The 17,452-nt window shown below is 49.5% G+C and overlaps 1 protein-coding gene across 1 annotated transcript in view; it reads left to right on the plus strand.

Annotated features, from left to right (window-relative positions):
- The first annotated feature begins 1,193 nt into the window (after nt 1-1,193).
- DRC1 (dynein regulatory complex subunit 1) overlaps nt 1,194-17,452 on the plus strand; it is a 25,630-nt gene continuing 9,371 nt past the window's right edge. The window contains 9 exon segments of the mRNA XM_050971911.1: nt 1,194-1,227; nt 1,317-1,812; nt 5,195-5,288; nt 6,565-6,677; nt 10,265-10,448; nt 11,327-11,464; nt 11,672-11,758; nt 14,374-14,496; nt 17,060-17,199. Coding sequence (XP_050827868.1) covers nt 1,194-1,227; nt 1,317-1,812; nt 5,195-5,288; nt 6,565-6,677; nt 10,265-10,448; nt 11,327-11,464; nt 11,672-11,758; nt 14,374-14,496; nt 17,060-17,199 — 1,409 coding nt within the window.

Below are 17,452 nucleotides of genomic sequence, written 5' to 3' on the forward strand. Positions count from 1 at the left end.
AATCCCAGCTCTCCTTTCCCTCTGGAAAAGGCTCCAAGGATTCCCTGGGATCCTTCCCTGATCCAGCTGCACATTCCCAGCTCTCCTGCATTGGATCCAGCCCCATCCCAACTCCTCCTTGACAAGGAATTTTGGGATCCAGGGGCTTCCCTGGGAATTGGGGACTCCAGGCAGGGTCTCCCTTCCCTTTTCCATCCCCAAATTCCATAAAAATCCCTGGGGATGGATCCTGAGTGTCCTTGATCCCAGAATCCCGTAATGGTTTGGGATGGGATCCATGGATTCCTGGGATTTTCCAGCCTTTCCTTGGACACTCCCAGAGATCCAGGGAAATTATCTGGGAATTCCAGCCCAGCCCTCACAGGAATTCCTGCTCAAATCACTCCCATTTTTTCTGGGAATTGGCCCCATTCCCTGCCTGGGGGTGGATCCAGCCCAATCCTGACTCCTCTGTGGGGAAGAATTTTGGGAATTCCCTGGGAAATTTGGGACTTCATTTCTCTTTTCCATCCCCAAATCCCATAAAAATCCCTCGGGATGGATCCTGAGTGTCCTTGATCCCAGAATCCCGGGATGGTTTGGGATGGGATCCATGGACCTTCAATCCCATCCCATTTCCACCATCCCAGGCTGATCCAAACTTTCCTTGGACACTGCCAAGGATCCAGGGATTCTCTGGGAATTCCAGCCCAGCCAGGAATTCCTTCCCAAGATCCCACCATCCCAAGCTCCCCTTTCCCAGGGAATTCCCTCCATTCCCAGCTCTCCCAGCCTGGCTTTGCATCCAGTCCCATCCCAACTCCTCCTGGAGAAGGAATTTTGGGATCCAGGAGCTTCCCTGGGAATTGGGGACTCCAGGCAGGGTCTCCCTTCCCTTTTCCATCCCCAAATCCCATAAAAATCCCTCGGGATAGATCCTGAGTGTCCTGGATCCCAGAATCCCGGAATTCTTTGGATGGCTGCCATGGATTTAAAATCCCATCCCATTCCCAGCCCGATCCCGGGGGTGCTCCAGCCTTTCCTCGGACATTCCCGGGAATTCTCTGGGAATTCCCTTCCCTCATTCCAATCCCATCCCCATCTCCTGGTTCCCGGCGGGAGGGAGCTGCAGGAGCTCTCCCGGTGCCTTTTCCCAGCTCCTTCCCACGGAAACGCGCCGGGAAAATTTGGAAAATTTGGGAAAGGGGGGAGCCATGATGCTGCCGCCGTTGCCAAGCAACGGGAAAGGCCACAGCGCATGCGCAGAAACGTCTCGGAGATGACACGCGCGTTGCTAGGCAACAAAGGACGCTCAGGGTTGGCGCATGCGCAGTGAGAGCCGCGCAGCGACCGTTGCCGGGGTAACGCGAGCCGCGCATGCGCCGTAACGGGCGCGCACCTGCGTCCAGGTGTGCTCATGGAGCCGGGGGAGGACGGGGCCGGCCCAGACCCGGGCATGGAGCTCGGAGAGCCGGAGCCCGAACCTGAACTCGATCCTGAACTCCATCCCCAGCCGGATCCCGGTGCTGATCCCGATCCCGGTACCGATCCCGGTGCTGATCCCGGTGCTGATCCGGATCTCGGTACCGATCTCGGTGCTGATCCCGATCTCGGTGCTGTTCCCGATCCCGGTACCGATCTCGGTGCTGTTCCCGATCCCGATCTCGATTCCGCTCCCGATGCCGGTCGCGGTCCCGATTCAGGTGCCGATGCCGGTGCCGATGCCGGTACCGAGCCCGGTGTCGATCCCGGTGCCGGTACCGGGTCCAGCGCGGACTGGGAGCGCCAGCAGCGAATCGCCGCCCGCCGGAACCGCGTCGATGTCCGGCGCCGGTGAGGAACGGGGGGACCGGGCCCCGTTCCCGGTTTTCCAGAGTGGGGGGGTGGTGCTGGGGGGTCCCACCCCAAACTGGGCTGGAGATCAGGAGCCGACCCCAAAACCGGGGCTCAGAATCGGAACCGGGGCTTGGAACCGGGACTGGGACTTGGGATCCCGCCCAAATCCATCCCCGAGGGCTCAGGATCCATCCCAGAGCTCAGGATCCATCACAAATCCATTCCCTAAGGCTCAGGATCCATCCCAATCCCAGGCTCAGGATTCATCCCAAGGCTCAGGATCCATCCCAATCCCAATCCCAAAGGCTCAGAATCCATCCCAATCCCGATCCCAATCCCAGGCTCAGGATCCATCCCAATCCCAGGCTCAGGATTCATCCCAGGCTCAGGATCCATCCCAATCCCAAAGTCTCAGGATCCATCCCAAATCCATCCCCGAGGCTCAGGATCCATCCCAGAGCTCAGGATCCATCCCAAATCCAATCCCAGAGCTCAGGATCCATCCCAAATCCATTCCCTAAGGTTCAGGATCCATCCCAAACCCAATCCCAGAGCTCAGGATCCATCCCAAATCCAATCCCAAAGGCTCAGGATCCATCCCGATCCCAAAGAGCCACCTGGGATTGATCCCACTGGAAGGATCCCACCGGGATTATCCCAAATCCTTTCCTGATCCCACCTGGGATTGATCCCACTGGAATATCCCAAGTGGGAAGGATCCCACCAGGATCATCCCAAATCCTGTCCCAATTCCAAGGAATCACCTGGGACTGATCCCACTGGAAGGATCCCACTGGGATCATCCCAAATCCTTTCTCCATCCCATCTGGGATTGATCCCACTGGAATATCCCAAGTGGGAAGGAACCCACCGCGATCATCCCGAATCCTGTCCCAATCCCAAGGAACCACCTTGGATTGATCCCCCTGGAAGGATCCCACCAGGATCATCCCAAATCCTGTCCTAATCCCACCTGGGATTGATCCCACTGGAAGGATCCCACTGGGGTGATCCCAAATCCTTTCCCAAACCACCTGGGACTGATCCCACTGGAATCTCCTGACAGGGAAGGATCCTACCTAGGATTATCCCAAATCCTGTCCCGATCCCAAGGAGCCACCTGGGATTGATCCCACTGGGAGGATCCCACCAGGATCATCCCAAATCCTGTCCCAATTCCACCTGGGACTGATCCCACTGGAAGGATCCCACTGGGATCATCCCAAATCCTGTCCTGATCCCACCTGGAATTGATCCCACTGGAAGGATCCCACTGGGGTGATCCCAAATCCTGTCCCAATTCCACCTGGGATTGATTCCACTGGAAGGATCCCACCAGGATCATCCCAAATCCTTTCCTGATCCCACCTGGGATTGATCCCACCGGGATCATCCCAAATCCTTTCCCGATCCCACAGATGGGATCAATCCCACCGGGATCATCCCCAACCCTTTCCCGATCCCACAGATGGGATCGATCCCACCGGGATCATCCCAAATCCTTTCCCGATCCCGCAGATGGGATCAATCCCACCGGGATCATCCCAAACCCTTTCCTGTTCCCACAGATGGGATCAATCCCACCGGGATCATCCCAAACCCTTTCCCGATCCCACAGATGGGATCAATCCCACCGGGATCATCCCAAACCCTTTCCCGTTCCCACAGATGGGATCAATCCCACCGGGATCATCCCAAACCCTTTCCCGATCCCACAGATGGGATCAATCCCACCGGGATCATCCCAAACCCTTTCCCGATCCCACTGATGGGATCAATCCCACTGGGATCATCCCCAACCCTTTCCCGATCCCACTGATGGGATCAATCCCACCGGGATCATCCCCAACCCTTTCCCGATCCCACTGATGGGATCAATCCCACCGGGATCATCCCAAATCCTTTCCCGATCCCAAGGAACCGCCTGGGATTGGATCCAGGCCCTTTACCAGCATCGGGAAGAGGGTGGGGTGGATTAATTTTAATTAAATTAATTAATTATAATTAATTAATTAATCAAAAATTCATTAAATTATTAAATATTATATAACATATATTAAATTTTCTAATAACTAAATAGATATGATATATTATATACATTCATATTTTAATATGATAATTATACAGATATTCCACTCTTTTCTATATAATAATTTAGATCAATTAAATTAAATTTATATTACTGTATCAGTTTCTAATAATATTCTTAATATTTATTATATTAAATATTCTTAAATATTTATAAATATTTTTATTCTTAAATATTCCTATTAAATATTCTTAACTATTTAAGTAATAGTATAATATATTTTATATTTATTAATATATTTTTTATTATTTAATAATAAATATTTTAAAATTATGACTATTTTAATCTTAAATATTCTTATTAAATCATCTTAAATATTTAAAACAATATAATTAATATTTTATATTTATTAATATATATTAATAATATAATATTTATTAATTATTATTTTAATATACATATTTTTAAATTATGAATATTTTATTCTTAAATATTCTTATTAAATCTCCTTCAATCCTTAACAATATTAATAATAATATTTATATTTATTACTATATTTATAATAAGAATAAATATTTCTTTCCTCTTATTTATAATAAATATTTAAAAATTTCTGAATATTTTACTTCTTAAATATTCTTAATTAAATATTCTTAATATTTAAACAATATTGGATAATAACCTTTATATTTTAGAATATATTTATTATTAACTAATATGTTATTTATTTACTATTATTTAATAATAAATATTTATAAATATGTTATTCTTAAATATTCTTATAAAATATTCATAATTTTAATAATATTAATATATATCTTTATATTTATTAATATATTTATTAACAATAACAAATATTTATTTGTTATTATTTAATAATATATTAAAATATTTATGAATATTTTATTCTTAAATATTCTTATTAAATATTCTTAAATATTTAAATAATATTAATAAGAATTGTATATTTATTATATATTTATTATTTAATAATAATCATCTATTTATTTTATTTAATAATAAATATTAATACATATTTATAAATAATTTATTCTTAATATTCTTATTAAATATTCTTAAATATTTAAACAATATTAATAATATTTACCTTCATTAATATATTTATTATTAATAACATTTATTTATTTAATCTTATTTATTAGTAAATATCAATAAGTATTTATAAATATTTTATCTTAAATATTCTTATTAAATATTCTTAATATTAAATCATATTACTAATAATCTTTATTAATATAATTAATAATAATAATAAATATTTATTTGTTATGATTTAATAATAAATATTAAAATTAATAAACATTAAACTTTTCCCGGTGTTGACGCCAGGGAAGCGCTGGGAGCGAAGGTGGAGCAGGAGCAGGAGGAGGAGGAGGAGGAAGAGGAGAGGAAGAGCCTGAGGCTGATCAAGGAGACCGAGAGGGTGAGGAAGGGTCGGGAATCTCCTCCGGGATCCCTCCTGATCCCAGCTTTTCCTCCCGGACGGACCCAAAACCGGGAGAGAAACTCCAGAGTGGGAATCTGGGCCTGGAAATCCAATGGGAATCTCCTCTTGGATCCATCCCTATCCCTTGTTTCCCTTCTTTTTGGGCCAAAAAATGGGAGAGATGGGACAAAAAAAATGGGAGAAACACTTTAGGAGTGGGATTTGGGATCCAATGGGAATTTCCATCTTGGATCCATCCCTATCCCTTATTTCCCTCCTTTTTGGGCCAAAAAATGGGAGAGATGGGACAAAAAAATGGGAGAAAAGCACCTTAGGAGTGGGATTTGGGATCCAATGGGAATTTCCATCTTGGATCCATCCTTATCCCTTGTTTCCCTCCTTTTTGGGCCAAAAACCAGGAGAGAAACTTCCCGGGATTGGGATTTGAGCGGGAACCGTGGTGCTGGGAATGGTTGGATTCCATGGGATTTTCCAGCCTTAAATGGGGATTCCGGGATGGAATTCCGGGATGGGATTCTGGGATGGGATTTGAGATGGGATTCCGGGATGGGATTCCTGGATGGGATTCCTGGATGGGATTCCAGGATGGGATTCCGGGATGGGATTCTGGGATGGGATTCCTGGATGGGATTCCGGGAGGGATTCTGGGATGGGATTATGGGATGAGATTCCAGGATGGGATTCCGGGATGGGATTCCGGGATGGGATTCCGGGATGGGATTCCGGGATGGGATTCTGGGATGGGATTCCGGGATGGGATTCTGGGATGGAATTCTGGGATGGGATTATAGGATGAGTTTTGGGATGGGATTCCGGGATGGGATGGGATGGGATTCCTGGATGGGATTATGGGATGGAATTCTGGGATGGGATTCTGGGATGGAATTTCAGGATGGGATTCCTGGGATGGGATTCTGGGATGGGATGGGATTCCAAGATGGAATTCCGGGATGGGATTTCAGGATGGGATTCTGGGATGGGATTCTGGGATGGGATCCTGGGATGGGATTCTGTGATGGGATTCCTGGATGGGATTCCAGGATGGGATTCCTGGATGGGATTTCAGGATGGGGTTCTTGGATGCGATTCTGGGATGGGATTCAGGGAAGGAAAGGGATTTTGGGAATCCTTTAGGTATTGGGATTTGACCGGGATCCTTTGGGAACTGGATTCCCAACCCGCCCACGGACGGGAAGGATCCGGGATCGGTGCATTCCAAGCCCAAATTCCCGGGATGTCCCTTCCCAAGCAGGTCCTGGCCAAGCTGCTCTTCCATGGGACGCAGCTCCTGACCAACGTCCAGGTGGAATCCGACCTTCGGGAATCGCGGCGGCGGGAGAGGGAGGGGCAGCAGAAGCGGAGGAGGTGAGCGGGGATTCGGGAATGCCACCGGATTCCCACGGAAAATTCCAGGCCCAAATCCCACCTGGCCCAGGTGGATTGAGGGAAACGTTTCCGGAGGATTCCTGGAGAGCTGGAGATGGGTTTGGGAATGGGATGGAGGGATGGGAAAGGGGGAATGGCTTCCCAGTGGGAAAGGGGAGCTGGGGATGGTGGGATCTTGGGAAGGGATTCCTGGCTGGGCTGGAATTCCCAGAGAATCCCTGGGAGTGTCCAAGGAAAGGTTGGATCAGCCTGGGATGGTGGAAATGGGATGGGATTGAAGGTCCATGGATCCCATCCCAAACCATTCCGGGATTCTGGGATCAAGGACACTCAGGATCCATCCCGAGGGATTTTTCTGGGATTTGGGGATGGAAAAGGGAAGGGAGACCCTGCCTGGAGTCCCCAATTCCCAGGGAAGCCCCTGGATCCCAAAATTCCTTCTCCAGGAGAAATCAGGATGGGGCTGGATGCAAAGCCAGACTGGGAGAGCTGGGAATGTGCAGCTGGATCAGGGAAGGATGCAGGGAATCCTTGGAGCCTTTTCCAGAGGGAAAGGAGAGCTGGGATTTGGGCAAGGGCTGGAGGGAGCCAGGGAATGGCTTCCAGTGGGAAAGGGGAGCTTGGGAATGTGGGATCTTGGGAAGGAATTCCCGGCTGGGCTGGAATTCCCAGAGAATCCCTGGCAGTGTCCAAGGAAAGGTTGGATCCCCCTGGGATGGATGGAATGGGATGGGATTGAAGGTCCACAAATCCCATCCCAAACCATCCTGGAATTCCCGCTTGGAATTCCTCAGCACATTCCAGGAAAGGGCCTGCCCATCCTGCTCGGGCAGTGGAATTTTTTCCTGCTGGGATTTTCCAAAGCTTTTCCAGCCTCTGGCATTCCATGATCCCTGCCCCCCACAGGATGGTTCCTGGGTGGTCCCATCCTGCTTTTCCTTCAGCCCCATTCCCAGAAATTCCAGGAAGCACCAAATCCATGCTCCCGGAATTCAGGGAAGGGATTCAGGGAAAGAAAGGGATTCGGGAAAGGGATTTAGGGAAGGAAAGGAATTTTAGGGAAGGGATTTAGGGAATGGAACAAGGGAAGGAATTTAGGGAAGGAATTCATGGAAGGGATTTAGGGAAGGGATTTAGGGAAATGGATTTAGGAAAGGGATTTAGGAAAGGGATTTGGAGGGGATTTAGGGAAGGAAAGGGATTTGGGGAAGGGATTCAGGGAACGAAATGGATTCAGGGAAGGAATTCACAGAAGGGATTTAGGGAAGGAGTTCAGGGAATGGATTCAGGGAAGGAATTTAGGGAAAGAATTCATGGAAGGGATTTAGGGAAGGAATTTTGGGGAAGGGATTTTAGGGAGGAGATCTAAGGGAGGGATTGAGGGAATGGATTTAGGGAAGGGATTTAAGGAATGGAACAAGGGAAGGAATTTAGGGAAGGAATTCATGGAAGGGATTTAGGGAATGGATTTAGGAAAGGGATTCAGGGAGGGGATTTAGGGAAGGAAATGGATTTGGGGAAGGGGTTTTGGGAAGGGGTTTAGGGAAGGAAAGGGATTTAGGGAAGGGATTCAGGGATAGGATTTGGGGAAGGGAAGGGATTTGGGCGAAAGGGATTTTGGGCAGGAAAGAATTTTAGGGAAGGGATTTGGGGAAGGAATTCATGGAAGGGATTGAGGGAAAGGATTTTAGGGAAGGGATCTAGAGAAGGAAAGGAATTCATGGAAGGGATTTAGGGGAGGAAAGGGATTTTAGGGAAGAGATTTAGGGAATGGATTTAGGGAATGGAGCAAGGGAAGGAATTCATGGAAGGGATTTAGGGAATGGATTTAGGAAAGGGATTCAGGGAGGGGATTTAGGGAAGGAAAGGGACTTAGGGAAGGGATTCGGGGAGGAAATGGAATCAGGGAAGGGATTTTGGGGAAGAGATTTAGGGAAAGAAAGGGATTTTAGGGGAGGGATCTTGGGAAGGGATTCAGGGAAGTTATTCAGGGAAGAGATTTAGGGAAGGGATTCAGGGTAGGAATTCAGTGAAGGGATTTGGGGGAAGGGATTTTGGGAAGGAAAGGAATTTTAGGGAGGGGATTTGGGGAAGGAATTCATGGAAGGGATTTATGGAAAGGATTTTAGGGAAGGGATTCAGGGAAGGAAAGGAATTTTAGGGAAGGGATTTTGGGGAGGAAAGGGATTGAGGGAAGGGGTTTAGGAAAAGGATTTAGGGAATGGAACAAGGGGAGGGATTTAGGGAAGGAATTAATGGAAGGGATTCAGGAAAGGGATTTAGGAAAGGGGTTCAGGGAGGGGATTTAGGGAAGGAAATGGATTTGGGGAAGGGATTTTGGGAAGGGGTTTTGGGAAGGAAAGGGATTTAGGGAAGGGATTCAGGGATAGGATTTGGGGAAGGGAAGGGATTTGGGGGAAAGGGATTTTGGGCAGGAAAGAATTTTAGGGAAGGGATTTGGGGAAGGAATTCATGGAAGGGATTGAGGGAAAAGATTTTAGGGAAGGGATCTAGAGAAGGAAAGGAATTCATGGAAGGGATTTAGGGGAGGAAAGGGATTTTAGGGAAGAATTTAGGGAATGGATTTAGGGAATGGAGCAAGGGAAGGATTCAGGAAGGGATTTAGGGAATGGATTTAGGAAAGGGATTCAGGGAGGGATTTAGGGAAGGAAAGGGACTTAGGGAAGGGATTCGGGGAGGAAATGGAATCAGGGAGGGATTTTGGGGAAGAGATTTAGGGCGAGAAAGGGATTTTAGGGGAGGGATGTTGGGAAGGGATTCAGGGAAGAGATTTAGGGAAGGGATTCAGGGTAGGAATTCAGTGAAGGGATTTGGGGGAAGGGATTTTGGGAAGGAAAGGAATTTTAGGGAGGGGATTTGGGGAAGGAATTCATGGAAGGGATTTATGGAAAGGATTTTAGGGAAGGGATTCAGGGAAGGAAAGGAATTTTAGGGAAGGGATTTTGGGGAGGAAAGGGATTGAGGGAAGGGGTTTAGGAAAAGGATTTAGGGAATGGAACTAGGGGAGGGATTTAGGGAAGAAATTCATGGAAGGGATTCAGGGAAGGGATTTAGGAAAGGGATTCAGGGAGGGGATTTAGGGAAGGAAATGGATTTGGGGAAGGGATTTTGGGAAAGGGTTTTGGGAAGGGGTTTAGAGAAGGAAAGGGATTTAGGGAAGGGATTTAGGGAAAGAACGGGATTTTAGGGAAGGGATCTTGGGAAGGGATTCAGGGAAGAGATTTAGGGAAGGGATTCAGGGAAGGAATTCAGGGAAGGGATTTAGGGAAGGGAAGAGATTTGGGGAAAGAAATGGATTTTAGGGAGGGGATCTTGGGAAGGGATTTAGGGAAGGAAAGGAATTCAGGAAAGGAAAAGGAATCAAGGAAGTGGTTTTGAGAAGGAAAGGGAATTAGGGAAGGAATTTAGGGATTCAGGGAAGGGATTCAGGGAAGGGATTTAGGGAAGGAAAAGGATTCAGGGAAGGGATGTAGGGAAGGGAAGAACCCCAGGTCTGGAGCCATTCCAGGGCTATCCCAGCTCCCTGATTCCCTGTCTTCCCTCAGGCTGGAAAGGCTGGAGGAGGAAGCCAGGCACGGCACGGAAAAGCTGGAGGAGATCAACTCCAAGTGGGGGCTGGTGGGGGATGTGAAGATCCCGCAGGAATTGTGGGAGCTGCTGGAGCAGCAGCGGGAGGAGTGCGAGCAGCTCCTGGCGGGGAAGAACCAGCTCATCCGAGAGCTCCAGGAGGTAGCTGGGAATTCTCGGAGCTGCTCCCCGTGGATCCAGGCTGGGAGAGCTGGGAATGTGCAGCTGGAGCAGGGAAGGGTCCAGGGAATCCCTCCAGGGGCTCCTGGAGAGCTGGGATTTGGGAAAGAGCTGGAGGGGCAGGAGCCAGGGAATGGCTTCCAGTGGGAAAGGGGAGCTTGGGATGGTGGGATCTTGGGAAGGGATTCCTGGCTGGGCTGGAATTCCCAGGGAATCCCTGGATCCCTTGCAGTGTCCCAGGGTGGGTTTGGATCAGCCTGGGGTGGTGGGAAGTGTCCCTGGGATGGGATTGAAGGTCCATGGATCCCATCCCAAACCATCCCGGGATTCTGGGATCAAGGACACTCAGGATCCATCCCGAGGGATTTGTATGGAATTTGGGGATGGAAAAGGGAAGGGAGACGCTGCCTGGAGTCCCCAGTTCCCAGGGAAGCCCCTGGATCCCAAAATTCCTTCTCCAGGAGGATCTGGAATGGGGCTGGATGCAAAGCCAGGCTGGGAGAGCTGGGAATGTGCAGCTGGATCAGGGAATCCTTGGAGCCTTTTCCAGAGGGAAAGGAGAGCTGGGATTTGGGCAAGGGCTGGAGGAGCAGGAGCCAGGGAATGGCTTCCAGTGGGAAAGGGGAGCTTGGGATGGTGGGATCTTGGGAAGGAATTCCTGGCTGGGCTGGAATTCCCAGAGAATCCCTGGCAGTGTCCAGGGGTGGGTTTGGATCACCCTGGGATCACGGGATTTGAGTTGGATGATCCTTAGTTCTCTTCCCACCCAATCCTCGATCATTCCACGTCCTGCCCTTTCCCTGAGGATTCCCACCCCATTCCCGCTGATTCCAGCCTCCCTTTTTCCCTCCTTTTTCCAGGAGCTGAAGGCCAGGGATGAGCAGTACGAGCAGGCCCTGAAGGACCAGGCGGGCGCCATCCAGGTGCTCCTGGAAAGGATGGAAGAACAAACCAGGAATATGCTCAAATCCTACCGGCATCACCTCCGGCAGATCGAGGTACCCAATTCCCGGGAAAACCAACCGGGAAAACCGCTTTGGTTCTCCGGATCTTCTGGGAAAAACATCCTCAGGGTGAAATTTGGGTGGAAGAGGTTGGAATCCGGAGGGGTCAGGAATTGTGTTGGGAGCGATCCCGGAGTGTCGCTGCCCGGTTGTTCGCATTCCCCTGGGATTCCGGTGTGGAATTCCCAATTTTTCCCGCAGAAAACGTTCGAGGAGGAGCGGCGGGAGATGCTGGTGAGCAACCGGAGGAGGTGGAACGAGGCCATGCAGGCCCACAACGAGCAGGAGGTGAATCCCGCGGGAAATTTGGGAATTGCTGAGGGGTGGGAAAAACCCTCTGGCATCACTGACTCCGATCATTCCCAACTCCCAAAATTGCCAAATCCACGTGGATTTCAATCCCACCGGGAATGGGGACTCCACCCTGCCCTGGGAGGCTCTTCCAGGTGGGAATTGTTCCCAAGATCCAGCTCAACCTCCCCTGGCGCTTTCCCACTTCTCCTGTGGGAGTGGAGGCCGATCCCACCTGGTTCCAACTTTTCCGGGAATTCCGGACCCTCTGGAGCCTGAGACATTTTTTTCCCAGCTCTCTCAGCTGCTCCTGGAGCTCCAGCCCCGTTCCCAATCCGTTCCCCTTCCCTGGACGCGCTCCGGGTCCTGCTTGGAATGCCGGGAATGCAGCGCGAAGGGGCTGGGGGTGTTGGGATTGGGATTGGGATTGGGATTGGGATTGGGATTGGGATTGGGATTGGGATTGGGATTGGGATTGGGATTGGGGTGGGAGCAGGAGGGGATGGGGATGGAGGAGGTGGGATGGGGTGGGATGAGGTTGTATGGGGTTGGATGACTTTGGATGAGGTGGGTTGGGGTTGGATGAGGCTGGATGAGTTTGGATAGGATTGGATGGGGTTGGAAGAGGCTGGATGAGGTGGGATGGGGTTGGATGGGGTTGGAGGACTTTGGATGAGGTGGGATGGGATTGGAGGAGGTTGGATGGAGTTGGATGAGTTTGGATGGGGTTGGAAGAGACTGGATGAGGTGGGATGGGGTTGGATGAGGTTGGGGATGGGGTTGATGAGGTTGGAAGAGACTGGATGAGGTGGGATGGGGTTGGATGTGGTGGGATGGGGTTGGATGATGAGGCTGGATGAGGATGGATGTGATTGGATGAGGTTGGATGAGGCTGGATGAGGTGGAATGAGGTTGGATATGGTGGGATAAGGTTGGGGAAGGTTGGAGGAGGTTGGATGAGGTTGGAGGAGGTGGGATGAGGTTGGAGGATGTTGGGATGGCGTTGGATGATGTGGGATGAGGTTAGGTGAGGTGGAAAGAGGTGGGATGAGGTTGGATGAGGTGGGATGGGGTTGGAGGAGGTGGGATGGGGTTGGAGGAGGTTGGACGATGTTGGATGGGGTTGGATGATGAGGATGGATGAGGCTGGATGAGATTAGATGAGGTTGGATGATGCTGGATGGGGTTGGATGATGTTGGATGGGATTGGATGTGGTGGGATGGGGTGGGATGAGGTTGGATGCAGTTGGGAAGGCATTGGATGATGTGGGATGAGGTTAGGTGAGGTGGAAAGAGGTGGGATGAGATTGGAGGAGGTTGGAGGGGTTGGATGGGGTTGGATATGGTGAGAGGAGCTTGGATGATGAGGCTGGATGAGGTTGGATGAAGAGGGATGGGGTTGGAAGAGGCTGGATGAGGTGGGATGGGGTTGGCTGAGGTTGGACAGAGTTGAGATGAGGTTGGAGGAGGTGGGAGGAGGTTGGATGAGGTTGGAACGGCGTGGGTGTGGTGGGAGGAGCTTGGATGGGGTTTTATGATGTTGGATGGGATTGGATGAGGCTGGAATGAGGTTGGAGGAGGTTGGATGGAGTTGGATGAGGCTGGGTGAGGTTGGAGGAGCTGGAATGAGGTTGGAGGAGGTGGGATGAGGTTGGATGAGGTGGGATGAGGTTGGATGAGGTGGGATGAGGTTGGAGGAGGTTGGATGTGGTGGGATGGGGTTGGATGGGCTTAGATGTGGTGGGAGGAGCTTGGATGGTGTTGGATGAGGTGGGATGGGTTTGGATGAGGTTGGATAGGTGGAATGGGGTGGGATGGGTTTGGATGAGGTTGGATGAGGTTGGAAGAGGTGGGATGAGGTTGGAGGAGGTTGGATGGGGTTGGATGAGGTTGGATGAGCCTGTGTGACCGGGGATGAGGTGGGATGAGGCTGAGGGATGTTGGAGGAGGTGGGACGAGGTTGGATGATGTTGGATGGGGTTGGATGAGCTGGAATGAGGTTGGAGGAGGTTGGATGGGGTTGGATGAGCTGGAATGAGGTTGGAGGAGGTTGGATGTAATGGGAGGAGGTTGGATGATGAGGTGGGATGAGGTTGGGATTAGGTTGGATTATATGGGATGAGGTTGGATGCGGTGGGATGAGGCTGGATGAGATGGAATGAGGTTGGATGACGTGGGATAAAGGTGGAGGAGTCTGGAGGAGGTTGGATGAGGTTGGAGGAGGTTGGAGGAGGTGGGATGAGGTGGAATGGGGTTGGATGAAGTTGATGGAGGTGGGATGGGATTGGATGAGGTTGGAAGAGGCTGGATGAGGTGGGATGGGGTTGGAGGAGGTTGGATGGGATTGGAGGAGGTGGGAGGAGGTTGGATGAGGTTGGATGATGTGGGATAAGGCTGGAGGAGTCTGGATGAGGTGGGATGAGGTTGGAGGAGGTTGGGTGTGGTGGGATGAGGTGGAATGAGGTTGCATGAGGTGGGATGGGGTTGGATGAGGTTTGACAAGGTGGGATGAGGTGGGATGAGGTTGGAGGAGATTGGATGTGATGGGATGGGGTTGGATGAGGTTGGACAAGGTGGGATGAGGTGGGATGAGGTTCTCCTGGTTCCCACAGCTGGAATTCCTGCGGAAGCAGATGGAGAAGGCACTGGATTTCGAGCAGCAGCTGAACGAGCTGCAGGATTCCAGCTTGGAGATCTACAACAACATGAAATCCCAGCTGGAACAGGATGTGCAGGTACCGGGAACGGCCCCGGATCACGGAATCACCGCTGGGAATCCGGGAATGGTTTGGGTGGGAAGGGACCTCAAATCCCATCCCATTCCAGCCCCGAAACCCCCACCATCCTAGGGTGATCCAAACCCACCCTGGGACACTGCCAGGGATTCCCTGGGAATTCCAACCCAGCCAGGAATCCCTTCCCAAGATCCCACATTCCCAAGCTCCCCTTTCCCACTGGAAGCCATTCCCTGGCTCCTGCCCCTCCAGCCCTTGCCCAAATCCCAGCTCTCCTTTCCCTCTGGAAAAGGCTCCAAGGATTCCCTGCATCCTTCCCTGATCCAGCCGCACATTCCCAGCTCTCCCAGCTCCGTGCCATTCCCTGGCCTCTCTCCAGCCTCTCCCACATCCTCAGTTCCCGATAACTCGGAATGTGGGATGCTCCCAGTTGTTGTGGGGATGGAAACAGCTCAGTGCTGGAGCTCAGCATTCCCAGGGAATCCCCTGGGACCGTTGGAAAAACAGGAAAACCTTGGGAAAACAACCTTGAGCTGTGGCCGGGGGAGGCTCCGGAGAGAATTTTCCCTCTTTTTTTTCCACGGCCTTATCCCGGATTTTTGGAGCAGCCTTGGGAACAGGGATAATAACAGAGAAACCTCTCAGGCTGTTCCAGGGAAAGCTTTCCACTGGATTTTGGGAATATTTCCATCCCCAAACAGGTGTAAAATATCCCAGTATTAATCCCAAAAAAACCCCACAGAATTCCCTAAGGAAGGAGGAGGAGTGGGAATTCTCCGTGCCCACTGCAGGGGGAAAGAAAAAAAAAAAAAAAACCTGGAAGCAAAAATGGAATCTGGGATTTAGGGTGGGAATTCCAAACTGGGAGAGGCTGGGATTGGGAAGGGCATCCCTGGGGGTGGTTTGGGATTTGCCTTTGGATTTGTGACTCTGTGGGATTTTTTGGGAATTTATCCCTGGATCGTGGCTTTCCTCCATCCTCTGGAAAAGGGGGAAAAAATTCTTGGCCCTGCTGGGATTGAATTCCAGCTTTTTTTTTTGTTTTGTTTTCCTGGGAATCCCAAACCCTTCTGGAAGTTTCCCTGGGCTTGTCTTTGTGGGTTTAATCCCATGGAATTTCCATGGAATTCTTTGTGGGGTTTTTTTCCCCATGGAATTTCCATGGAATTCTTTGTGGTTTTTATCCCCATTGAATTTCCATGGAATTCTTTGTGGGTATTTTCCCCCATGGAATTCTTTGTAGGGTTTTTTTTCCTTCATGGAATTTCCAGGGAATTCTTTATGGGTTTTTTCCCCCCATGGAATTTCCATGGAATTCTTTGTGGGTTTTTCCTCATGGAATTCTTTGTGGGGTTTTCCCCCCATGGAATTTCTATGGAATTCTTGGTGTGGTTTTTCCCCCGTGGAATTTCCATGGAATTCTTTGTGGGTTTCCCCCCCCATGGAATTCTTTGTGGGGTTTTTTCCCCCCATGGAATTTCCAGGGAATTCTTTATGGGTTTTTTCCCCATGGAATTCTTTGTGGGTTTAATCCCCCATGGAATTCTTTGTGGGGTTTTTTCCCCCCATGGAATTTCCATGGAATTCTTTGTGGGGTTTTTCCTCCATGAAATTTCCATGGAATTTTTTGTGGGTTTTTTTCCCCCCATGGAATTTCCCTGGAATTCTTTGTGGTTTTTATCCCCATTGAATTTTCATGGAATTCTTTGGGGGTTTTTCCCCATGGAATTCTTTTGTGGGTTTTCCCCCCCCATGGAATTCTTTGTGGGGTTTTTTTCCCCATGGAATTTCCATGGAATTCTTTGTGGGTTTTTTCCCCCATGGAATTTCCATGGAATTCTTTGTGGGTTTTTCCCCATGGAATTCTTTGTGGGGTTTTTTTTCCTTCATGGAATTTTCATGGAATTCTTTGTAGGTTTTTTTCCCCATGGAATTTCCATGGAATTCTTTGTGGGTTTTTCCCCCCCATGGAATTTCCATGGAATTCTTTGTGGGTTTTTTTCCCCATGGAATTCTTTGTAGGGTTTTTTTCCTTAATGGAATTTCCAGGGAATTCTTTGTGGGTTTTTTTTTCCCCATGGAATTTCCATGGAATTCTTTGTGGGTTTCTTTCCCCATGGAATTCTTTGTGGAGTTTATCCCCATGGAATTCTTTGTGGGTTTTTCCTAATGGAATTTCTATGGAATTCTTGGTGGGGTTTTTCCCCTGTGGAATTTCCATGGAATTCTTTGTGGGATTTTTTCCGCATGGAATTCTTTGCGGGGCATTTCACCCCATGGAATTTCCATGGAATTCTTTGTTGGTTTAATCCCCCATGGAATTCTTTGTGGGTTTTTTCCCCCCATGGAATTTCCATGGTATTCTTTGTGAGATTTTTCCCCCATGGAATTCTTTGTGGGTTTTTCCTCATGGAATCCTTTGTGGTTTTTTTTTTTTCCCCCCCCCGGAATTCTCTGTGGGTTTTTTAATCCCCCATGGAATTTCCACGGAATTCTTTGCGATTTTTTTTTTTTTTTTTGTTGTTTTTTCTTTCCATTTCCCCTTTTCCCGCCGGAATTCCAGCTCCTGGAGAGGAAGCTCCGTCAGATGAAGGGCGTTTACCACCTGAACCAGGTGAAGCTGGAATACAACCTGGACGTGCTCCGGCAGCTGGACCTGGAGAATTCCACGCTCCGATCCCTGCAGAAACGGAAAATCAACCGGTAAATCCCATCCCTGGGAATCCCATCCCGGGGAATCCCATCCCCGGGAATCCCATCCCTGGGAATCCCATCCTGGAATCCCATCCCTGGGAATCCCATCCCTGGGAATCCCATCCCTGGGAATCCCATCCCTGGGAATCCCATCCCTGGGAATCCCATCCCTGGGAATCCCATCCCGGGGAATCCCATCCCTGGGAATCCCATCCCGGTAAATCCCATCCCCGGGAATCCCATCCCTGGGAATCCCATCCCT

This window comes from Serinus canaria, chromosome 3 (assembly GCF_022539315.1).
Source record: "Serinus canaria isolate serCan28SL12 chromosome 3, serCan2020, whole genome shotgun sequence".
NCBI classification, from domain to species: Eukaryota; Metazoa; Chordata; class Aves; order Passeriformes; family Fringillidae; genus Serinus; species Serinus canaria.